This window comes from Monoraphidium neglectum (genome assembly GCF_000611645.1).
Source record: "Monoraphidium neglectum strain SAG 48.87 unplaced genomic scaffold scaffold02002, whole genome shotgun sequence".
In the NCBI taxonomy this organism is placed as follows: Eukaryota; Viridiplantae; Chlorophyta; class Chlorophyceae; order Sphaeropleales; family Selenastraceae; genus Monoraphidium; species Monoraphidium neglectum.
The window spans coordinates 1-10903 of NW_014011626.1; the positions used below are offsets into that span (position 1 = coordinate 1).

General features: G+C 58.1%; 2 protein-coding genes across 2 annotated transcripts; both read left to right on the top strand.

The window, feature by feature from the left end:
- Positions 1-1081: 1081 nt before the first annotated feature.
- MNEG_9627 (hypothetical protein) lies at positions 1082-4628 on the top strand (the record flags this gene model as incomplete). The annotated part of the gene is made up of 8 exons (XM_014041900.1): positions 1082-1105; positions 1255-1336; positions 1528-1726; positions 1999-2277; positions 2516-2810; positions 3183-3742; positions 3984-4235; positions 4439-4628. The coding sequence occupies 8 exons, from the start codon at positions 1082-1084 to the stop codon at positions 4626-4628; spliced, it is 1881 nt and encodes a 626-aa protein (XP_013897354.1).
- Positions 4629-10274: 5646 nt separating this feature from the next.
- Positions 10275-10886, top strand: MNEG_9628 (hypothetical protein; the record flags this gene model as incomplete). Its single annotated transcript, XM_014041901.1, has 1 exon — positions 10275-10886. A coding segment is annotated over one exon (612 nt), but the record flags the coding sequence as incomplete, so codon positions are not given.
- Between the last annotated feature and the right edge of the window lie 17 nt (positions 10887-10903).

The following is a 10903-nucleotide window of genomic DNA, read 5'->3' on the forward strand; positions in this document are numbered from 1 at the left end:
GGCGGCAACGGCACGACGGACGGCAATGGCACGACGGGTGGCAATGGCACAGGTATATTTGACCCAGTGCAGGGTTGAGTGAGACGTGTGATCAAGGCGCATGGTGCCTGTGTGTAGCCTGTAGAGAGGGCATAATCTAGGTGAAGGGATAACGAGGCAGGCGTTGGTAGTGAAATCCCCGCTTGATGCCTGCCTGTTGACCTCCAGCCTTCATGTGCCACCCCCCACAACAGCAGCTTGCAATCTGACGTGTCTCAATGGAGGCCTCTGCGTGGGGAATACATGCGACTGCGCTGGCACTGGTTTTACTGGTGCAACGTGCAACACGATTCCAGGTAGATTTTCCTCTTCAACCTCTGCGGATTAGCAAGTTGCTTGTGGTTTTGTGCGTCAAGCCAGCAGCAGCTCTTGATGACTCAGGCATGCCAGCACTTGGTTTGACACCTTGTGCGCATGCAGCTTGCTAATACAGCTCATGCCTGCACGTCCCTGGCTTGCAAAAAGACATAAACTTGGGCAAGTGCTTTTGGCACCATCAGGCTGCAAACCTGCGCTGCATGGTTGTGACAGTCGCTGCACCGCTGTCTTCAATATCGCGTTTGCCTCACACTCTCCAATCAACGCAACTGTCCGTGCGTCCCTGCCCCGTCCCTGCCTGCTTGCTCTGTGCCTTCACAGTGTGCAACCAAACATGTCAAAACGGAGGCCGCTGCGTGGCCCCAAACACGTGTGATTGCTCCGGCACTGGATTCACCGGCCCAACGTGCACTACGCCTGCTGGTGGGCACTGCCTTGCTAGCCGTACAGATCAGCAGCTGGGCCAGGCTGCCTGACAGCGTGTGCCCCTCGTAGTTGGTAGCGTTGCTGCAGCGTACAATCCCATCCACTGCCTCCTGACATGATGCACGGCGCGCAGTCTGCAGCCCGGGACTGTGCAAGAACTTGGGCGTGTGCGTCGGAAACAACACGTGCAACTGCGATGGCACTGGCTTCACTGGGCCGACTTGCGAGGGCCCCATACCAGGCGAGTGTGCAGGGGTGTTTTAGGGGAAGTGCAGAATTTGCTGACAACTTAGACTGAATGATTGGAGTGGGTGGGCAGCAGGTGGGACATATATAGTTGCTGTTGTGTAGTCTCTTGCAGGCTCTGATGCGATGTCATGAAGCAAGTTTCTTTCAAGACAGTTGTGATTTGACAACCCTCTCCTGGCGACCTGTCTCTCGCTGTACGCAGTCTGCAATGTAACATGCCAGAATGGTGGTATCTGCGTCAACACCAACAAGTGCAGCTGCCCCACCGGCTTCACTGGCCCGACTTGCAACCAGACGATTAATGGTGGGCGCCGCAGTCAGCTTTGAGCTTCTGAGGTCATGTGGTGTCTTAGGCCCTGACCGCCGTATTGTGTCCACACAAGTGTTGGTTGGGTGCATGAGGTGGTGTTGCAGGCTATGATCCACCAACTGCCACACACGCAACCAACAGAACAAATGGCTGTGCTCTCTGCTGCAACACCCCCCATTTTGCAGCCACTGTGTCAAGCGGCGTGGACGGGTTCTACATCTGCCCGCGCAACGGCGTCTGCAGGGTAGCCGCACCGGGCCTCCTGAGCCTCTTTATTAACCCCAACAAGCTGCCCCTGTTCCTGGTGGCTGCTGGCAGGACCAGCCCGGCTATCGGCGTGCTAGACGTTAAGTCTGATGGCTCGCTCACCTACATCCCGCCCATGTGAGAGGGAACATCCTTGCGCTCACAGGCTGATGTGCTGCAATCTGCGCGCACGCACAGGCGCAGCAACGGCAAATCAAGGAGTGCCAGGGGCCCGGCTTGTGGCCTGCGTGCCTCGCGTGCATCTGTGGTGGTGTCTGCCAGCCTCTGATAACTCTGGCCCTCAGAGGTGTTCGAACCCATTGCAACTCCTCCTTTCAATCGCCTCTCCTCCTGTGCTACCTTTAATCGCCTTGAAACACCTGCCCACCTGGCCCTTACTCCTGTCGCAGCTCATTTGCTGGCAATGTCTCCTTCCCAGTGACCATCACCGATCTGGCATCTCTCAGGACTCTCAATGTGGTGCTGTCCATCACTGGCCCTGCACCCCCCGTCCCCACGGCTGTGGACGACGTTTTCACGTGCCCCCTGGGCACCGACTGTGTGATCCCAGCCCCTGGAGTGCTGGCAAATGATGTGAGCACCAGCGCAGGCGCAAAGCTCGTTGTCACCAGCAACACCGGAAACGTCACTGTGGCGCCCGACGGCCAGGTCACCCTAAAGTTTGTCCCGTGAGTATACCTGGGATCTGGGGCAGCTGCGGCCCGAGCTGGAGCTGGAGGTTTGTGTGTGCTGGCTGGTCGAGCAGTGTGTCCAGCAAGGAAGCTTCATCTCACAATTTGCGCCCTCTCTGCTTCTGGCATCAGCATGCTTCGACTGCTCAGCCAGCCAGGAGGCCTGAGTGCAGTACACAGTCCTTTGATCTGACCTCACTTCGATTGCCACCTCCGCCCCCTTGCCAACACCCAGGGGCTTCTCTGGCAACTCAACCTTCACCTACACCATCAGCGACGGCGTCTCGTTGTTCACCGCCACAGCCACGGGCACCCTCATCGTCCCCGGAATCCAGCCTGCGGGCGCAGGTGTCAGCCAGGTTTTCAACACCTTCCTGCTGCTCACCCCCGCCGACGGCAGCGGTGCCAATGGCGTGTGCCCCGACCCTGCACCTGGGCTGTCGGAGATTTCAAACGCTGCGGTGGCCAGGCTGAGCACTGTGCAGAACATCAGCAGCGTCCAGACATCTTTTGTGAAGTGCGACTTGGTGGTGAGCACGCCCAAAGGACTGTGGCCTGACTGAAAACGTTGCATACAAGGGGCACTGGGGCGATCCGTGCCTACTCTTCTGTGCTTTGGGGGGGCTCCTACGGCATTGGGGCGCAGCAGGGTGATGGATTTGGACCGCATGGGCACATGGAGTGCGCAAGCAGCACGTGCTGCTTTTGGAGGCCTTGTGTGGTTGTGTGTGTCCTTGGCTTTCAAGGACTGTGCTGGTTGAAGGCGAGACCCTGAAGCAAGAACTGCATGATGCTGCACGGAGTAGCATGCGTAGCCCATTCAAGCAAAGGCTTTGAATAGCAATTGTACACCCTCAGCTCAACCGCCAACCTCATTCCTCCCATGTTCTTGACACCTGCAGGATAGCGGCAAGATCCTGGTCACCATGTCCACCACCGTCGGCGCCGCCACCACCGGGCCCATCGCCACCCTGCTCGCAGGCGTGAACTCACCCGCCTCCGTTGGCGCCGCGCAGCCCCTCGCCAACATCTGCGCCTCGACGCTCTTTGCATCACTGTGCAACGGCACTGTGTTCAGCAGGCTGCGTGTGGTGGATGGCTGCGCAACAGTCAACAGCCAATGCCTCCCCGAGACACTGCGCACCAAGCGCTGCATCGTCAGCGGCCAGACAGTCGGTGGCTACACCTTCGTGCGCTCAAGTACGAGCAGGGTCACACCCTTCTTCGACGCCAACACTGCGGACACCTCGTCGGAGGCTGCCCAGGGTCGCCGCCTGCTGCAGAGGGTCCGCCAGGCCACTTTTCAGTCGTGCTGCGTGAGCCCGAAGCAGAGGGAGCCCGCGACTGGCACTGCGTCCACCTGCAGGAGGATCAATGTCGGCAAGAAGTTCACCAGCCTCGGCCGCTTCAAGCCCACGACGTGCAGATGTGCCAATGTCCGCGAGTTCGTCCAGTCCGAGATGTGCGTGGCGCACGCACGTAGCCGCCCGTCCCGCCCTTGCCCAGCTGTTGGATGGGTTTGGGTTTTGATACGGGCCTACTCTAGCACGGGTGTCCAGCAGTAATGATCACGCCCTTGCAGGAACGAACAGCCCCGGGTAAGGGGGCGGCAGACAGGCGCATGATGGCTGCCGATCGCTATGCTCTGGCCTCTTTGCCTGACCTTCCCTCCCCATGCACCCTTCCTCTGGCCGACTCTGCAGGTCAACAAAGCTGCCCAAGGTTGCCGTAAACCACATCGCGGCCAACTACCCCGTCAGCATTGGTTTTGTCAGCAACGTGTGCTTGCCCAAGCCAACCAAGAGCAACCCCCTGAGGTGCACCAACAAATTCCAGACTGTGGGCGCCGCCACCGTCAGCTGCAGCAACGGCACCCTGAACCTGGCCTACGAGTCGGCCCCCCGTTATGTCATTGGCCGTGGTCAGAATATTGTCGTCACGTGCACCAACAGCAGGTTAGTGGGGTGATGGTTTTGGACACAATGCTGGCTTGAGGCCGGCTTGGCGGACTTTGCCCCTCGCTCCCTCTTGACACAGACACAGTAAGGCACACAATTTGCCCTGTCATCAACCTGTCATCAACCTGTATACAGTCAATCCAAAAAAAAGCTAGGTTGCTGCTCTAACCCGCGTACTGTGTCTCTGTTACCTCCCCCAGGTTCTCCCAGCTTTCCTCGTGCAACAGTGTCAATGCAGCTGGCACGGTTGTCAGTCCCTTGGTCACTGGCAACTTTCAGGTCACCAACCCAGACTTTGACTCCGGCTGCGTGTGCAAGTCGACTGGCCGCAAGCCGGTGTTCCTGCTGAGCGCTGTTGATGTCATCGCCGGCCAGCAGTGCATCCCGTGATTGCCAGTGACAGTTTGCCAGCGATTATGTGCTGGCAATCGACTTGCAACCAGAAGTGGACTGGGCGGAGGCCGCTTGTCCACGGGACGCATGGGCATGCAGTCCCGGCGGTGGTGTCCCCCAGCCTGGGTTCGGCACAGCCAATCGTACGGTGCCGGGCTCGGCACAGTCAAACGTACTGTGCCGGGTTCAGCACAATCAGCAGACTGCGCTGCGGAACTCTGTGAACCAACCTGCTGAGCACGCGCAGTGTACCTGGTGCTGTTGCGCGCTTGCAGCACAGTGGGTCTGCGAAGCCAGGCAAGACTTGGCAGCCTATCAAGCTCAATTGGCTGGTTCACTAGTGTGCGGCGCCTTCGGCTGGCTGGAAGCTGGGGCAGTGCTGTTGGCTCCTTCACGAGGGGTGAAAGGCAGACAAGTATTCGTTGTTGTTTTGGTGCCTTTGCGCCCGGTTTCTGCAGACTCAATGCCGCAATTCCTAGTCTTTTTGGACTCATGTGGTGCCACCTGTGCGAGCTCGCAGCACACGCCGGCCCCGATTTGTGCAGCAACCTGAACAGATTGTGACTCACTGGCAGTCACATGAGGAACGCTTTGCGGCCAGTCTGTCCAAGGCACTGCCGCGGTGTTCCACAGCGCACGCGAATTGTTTGTCCCACTGGTGCTCAGAGGCCAATGAGCTGTGCTGATCGGCTGCTGCGGCTGGCACAGCCTTCACAAGGCCACTTACTGGCTCGCGCAGTGGTTCTTCCTGTGGACGATGTGCTTGAAGGGTGTAGGCACGTGGCTTTGTGCGCGCGTCTGGAATGATTCCACCCTGTTGGTGCGCCCACTTTCACGCGCACACACATGCACACACACAAACATTTTTTCTCACACACACAGCCGAGGTGCCCTGGGCTGCTGGCGCGTCGGCAGACTGTCTATCTGAAGGTAGTGCAGCACTTGCCTTTGTCATCATTGTGCATGCTTGATGGTCCCAACTCCTGTTGCTGCCAAACGGCGGCAGCAGACTGGAACCTGAGCAGCAAACTTCACCTGCTGGGTCTCTTCAATAATGCCTGTGCATTCACCAGTGGTGGTCAACTCGCGAGCACAGCCATCACTTTGGCTGCAGCAACCGCAGTTGCAACAATGGGCTGGCACCCCACACGCACACTTTGCCATGTGTGTCCTTATCTCTTTTCAACGAATTCTTCAGGTGGCATACTGCTCGGGCAGGCAATTAAACCCTCACAGCCTTAGCGGGCGCCTGACGCCGATGAGTAACACAAACTCCAACAATGGTATAAATGTGTATGTGAGTGTATGCGCGCGTGTGCGCATGCGTGTGTGTGCATGTGACCATTGCATGCATCGGTAGAAAAATTGGATTGAAGTATTTCATGAAAAGGTCGGAACTAACAAAAACATCGCTGCCTATGGATGTTCTTGGGTTGTGAAGTAAGCCATTTGGCTTGTGGTGTCTTTTTGGGTCGTCCCGAGGAGGAATGTACACGCACCGCACGAATCATGACTGCTCTACCCTGGACCTGCACTGGGTCAGTGCACAATGGATACCGAAGGATTGAGCCTGGTGTGCTGCGCCTGCATGAATAATCGCAAAAGAGTGCAGGACATTTTTCCCACTCAGGCTACACAAGTGTGCTTGGAAGTGCGATCTACACGGCGAGCGCCTGTATTGACGGGGGCGTTTGCGCGGTGCGCCTGCGTCCAGTGGGTCAACCACAGGGCGGAGGCATGGTGTTAGCGGCGCACCAGGCCAGGGTCCTGAGGTGAAGGTGGGACGATGGCGTATGTGCACCACCTCTGCTTGGGTGTGAAGCCAACAGTGTTTATACAACATCGCAGCGCATCTCTGAGTACAGTATCGTTTAGCCACTTGAACGTTTCGTCGGACACAGCCGACTGTACTGTATATCATAACGATTTGATACAGTTCAAGCGGAGACCGGCTGCACACGATCTGATGATCCGCCGGCCGCGCCTCACTCATGTAGATGTAGACAAACAAATCATATGATAGGTGTAAGCGGCTCAGTGACGGGATGCTGCCGTCCCTGGATGAGCGACACACTGCTGCCAACGTAGCCGCTGCTCAGCTGCAGCAGAGCGCCAGCAAAGCAACCTGGCAGCAGTCCGCTCCAGTATCTGCTCGCAGCCGCCTGCTGAACATGTGTCCACAACCTCCAAACCAGCAGCGCAGCGGCCGCGGCACTCGCTGCATGCCAGCAGCGGCGGGAACAAGGCATGGGGGCAGCTGTGCAGTTTGCGCCAGGGGGCGAAGTACCACATGATAAGCTTTTGCTCCGAGGCTCGTGCATCCACAATCGAGGCAGGGCTGCCAGCACACACCGCTGCGGTTGAGGAGGGGGTTGCATCTGGGGTGGCAGGAGGTACGCACCTGTGCGCCTTGAGTCCCCTACCTGCTGCCAAGCTCTCTGTGTATGCCTTGCCTTGCGCTCATCCCAACCGCCGGCGATGTGAACGGCTGACATACAGGGATGTGCTGATTTATCATGATGACGCGCTACAGATTACTTCTTTGAGCTGGCTGAATTGAATCTGACTACTGGACGGCTTGCTGCCCGTGTTTGGTGTTGTTATGGCGTTCGACACCCCCACCTGCCAGCTCATATTTGCAGGGCTGATGCGCCTCTGTGCCGGCAGCTGGAGGTGTTTGGCCGCTGCCCTCTTATATTGATGGCGCATTGGCAGTGGATAACGAGGAAAGCCAGACCAGGTGGCCGTCGGGAGGACGAGGCGGGGGCTGGCCGCACGCAGAGGACCTCACATATTCTGACGCAGATTTTCAGGTTGGTGGTTGGGTGGGTGAGTGAGGGCATAGCCCAGCTGTGTAGTGAATGTGTTTCTGCTTCAAGTTTGCTTTCGAACGCGTTGTGGAGGGAATGAGCAAGGATGAGGGGACGGAGCGACAGCCATTGCGTTGTTGAGGTCAGGGCGAGCATCCAGGCACCAGGCGCTGTTTGGTGAGGGGCGGCCTCACTGTGTCTCGCGCTTGCAGGAATTTATCCTTGGGACTGCTTGGACCCAAGCCGCTGGCGGGGCCGGAGAGAGAGAGAGGCGGCTACAGCCGTGTGGCTGACCGCATGCAGTATGCGGGGTCCTAGATGAATTCATTTGTGCCATCCACAGGGCGCTGCAGCGGTAGCAGTTTCGGGAGCACGTCGGCGCTGGACTGCGCTGCAGACCGCGGGTGCTCCTTCCCGTCCATCCTTCAACTTTTTGGTTATTCGCCAACCCCATCCGCTTTTGTTATCCAGAGCTAACCCCATGCGCTCGCAAGTGGTCCCAAATGATCACCCCTGCCCCCAGGACCCCACCCCTACCAGTAACCCAGTTGCAGTAGACATGCTGCTGAGGAGCAGAGCGCAGTTGACGCCTCCACTCTGCCGGAATCGTTTTTAATTAAGGTGGGCAAGGCATATCAATCCTGGCGTTATGCAGCTCAATTGTGGGGTAGGTAGCGGGGTGGCTGGGTGGGTAGTGGGCTGCTGGCCACCTGACAAGGCAGCAGGTTGTGGGCACGAACATGATGGGGTGCCTTGCGATCATCACCGCCTGCTGTGGCCCAATAAGCTGGAAAACCCCGGCTGCACCACCTGTTCCAGTAGGCCGACATGCTCGGCCATGCAGCAGCCCGCCTCAACAAACACTGCATGAGCGACACTACCCAACTCCCCCCCATTCTTCCCCTGGCCCCCTTCTGTTTGTTTCAGCCCGTACCCTCTCGGCTCACCCTGCCCTGATCTTGTGCCAGCCCCTTCACACATCCTCCATATCAAACCAAGGGCAGCCCAAAGCTCGAGGTGGTGCGCACCCATCAGGGCTGCCTAGCGGCCCTCATTGTGGCCGACAGCGTGTGGCGGCTGGCCAGCAGCAAGGGATGCTGTGTGGAGTGTGCTCATGAATGTCCTGATTCCACAGCACAAGCCAAACAAAGTGACCCAAGAAAAAGCTGCCGTCTAGCATACAAGCTGCATTCTTCACTGTTGTTCAACAAACATCATGGTTGCATATGGCAATAACGGTAGCGAGGTGGCAATTGCACAAGCAAATTGATGTGGGTCAACACTGGCGGCTTACCACTAAATTCTGGCACCCCTTAAGTTCGTCCATCAAATTGTGAACACACTGCATGGTCTGCAAGTCCACGCATTGGCCAGACATGCAAGGGCACTGGACGCATTTTGTTTGCACCCGCTGGCCAGCAGCCAAGGGCGCTGCTGCAAGAGCAGCACCTAGCAGGTAGCTGGTGTGCCAGCTACAAGCTGCTAGCCGCATTCGGCACTTCAATGATGGCAGCAGATACTGCCATTTTACTTCCTGTCCTTGGAACACATGTGCTGTGTCACTTGCACAACTTTGTAATTATCCCCCCTTTCGCTGACGAAACGCATCATGCGGAGTGCTGCGCTGGTGTGCAGGCCAGAACGGCGTGTGGGCCGGGAGATCCAGTAAGCTGCCACTCACATACCATTTGCTGGCGTTGTTTGGCAGTGCGCCAGGTTTGCCTCACCAGTCGTCACAAGGGTTTGGGCCAAAGTTTCCTACTGCAACAAGGAACCCTCAACGTGCATTTTCCTCCTCTCTGCTGCTGCTGTACAATCAAATGCCTCATGGCTGGTCAGCAGCAGCAGAGGCCTCCCATCGTCAGTGCGCGTGCAGCTGATGGCATCACAGATCTTCCGGGCCAGCCTTCCTGGAGGCCCGCCTGACGGCGCAATCCTCCTACACAGTGTATTGCCTCACCCAAAACACACTGCAGCAGCTGCTCTTGCCTGATGACATCAGCAAGGCCAGGATGGATTTATTGCAACTCATGCGCCTGATGCCGCGTTGAACAGCAGCTGGTGGGCTTGCCAGCTGTTGGGGGTCATCACTCCTAGGCCCTATCCACCATGCAGTCATGTGGACTGTGCCACCGCAGTCACAAGCCAAGGTGGTGCGGCCTGGATTGGTGCTAATTGAAGACAAAGTGCGTCTAGAATTATAGCGTCGCCTCCCACCCTCCCTCCCTCGCGCCGACCACCTCCGACGTCAGCCACGCGTAGGCCGGTCCCCTGCCGCTGGAGATTCAGGCAAACAATTCCCGCTGGCTTTCTCAGTGTGCGAACCCCGCAAATTACTATCGCTTTGAGTGATGTACCACGGAAGCTTTTGGATCCGCGCCAAGCTTTCTCCGTTGAACTCATTATCACGAACCCAGTGCCCCTCGGTGACTTACTAGCGAACGGCATCTTGCCTAGGTGGGTTGAACTGACATTCCGAATGAATGTCTCGCGCACGCGGCCCCTGCACCCCAGTGATGTCGTGGTCGGTGTCAGCTTGTGCTTGTGTGCGGGGTTACTAACAGCGTGCTTGTGCACACCCCTTGCCACCCAGCAGCAGTGCGGCACATCTGTTTCTGGGCTGGAGGTAACAAAGCCTGGTAGGTCAGCAGGGTGGTGATGGGCCTCAACGTCAGGACAGATGCTTGCCCTGCAGCAACTCCTCACCACACCGGTTGGCTTGCCTCGCGCCGCCGCCCCTCTCTCTGAAATCCTCTTCCGTCATCCCTTCCCCTTCTTACCACCAAACTCGCCTCCACAGGTTGGCAGCCGCACATCCTCCACAACCGTCATCATGGCGCGTCCTCGCCTGCCAGCAGGCGTTGCCGCCCTGGCGGCGCTCCTGGTGCTCCTGCTCAGTGCACCGGCAGCTACTGGTGCTGCTGAGCGTTCGTCGAACGACGCCGCCGGCCGCGAGCTTCTGCAGCTCCTTGGCGGACTCACTGGAACACTTAGTGGCACTGTAGGGGCAGTCACAGGCGGCGTCGGCGGCATTGTCGACACAGTGTTGGGCGGCACCACCACAAATGCGACCACTACTCTCCTCAACAATGTCACCAACACGGTCGGCGGCGTTGTTGGGAGCCTCACCGGCACCAACAACACGCTAGCGCCTGTCACCAACTTGACCACCGCTGTGGGCGGCGTGGTCGATGGTTTGCTTGGCACCGTGGGGGACATCATTGGCGGTACTGGCCTCACAAACCTGACCAGCGGCCTTGTCAACACTGTCAACAGCACGGTGGGCGGCCTCACCAATGGCACCCTCAGCAACCCCACGGGCGTTGTTGGTGGCTTGGTCAACACCATCAACAGCACAGTAGGCGGCTTGGTCAACACCGTCAACAGCACAGTAGGCGGCTTGGTCAACACCCTCAACAGCACAGTAGGCGGCTTGGTCAACACCGTCAACAGCACAGTGAG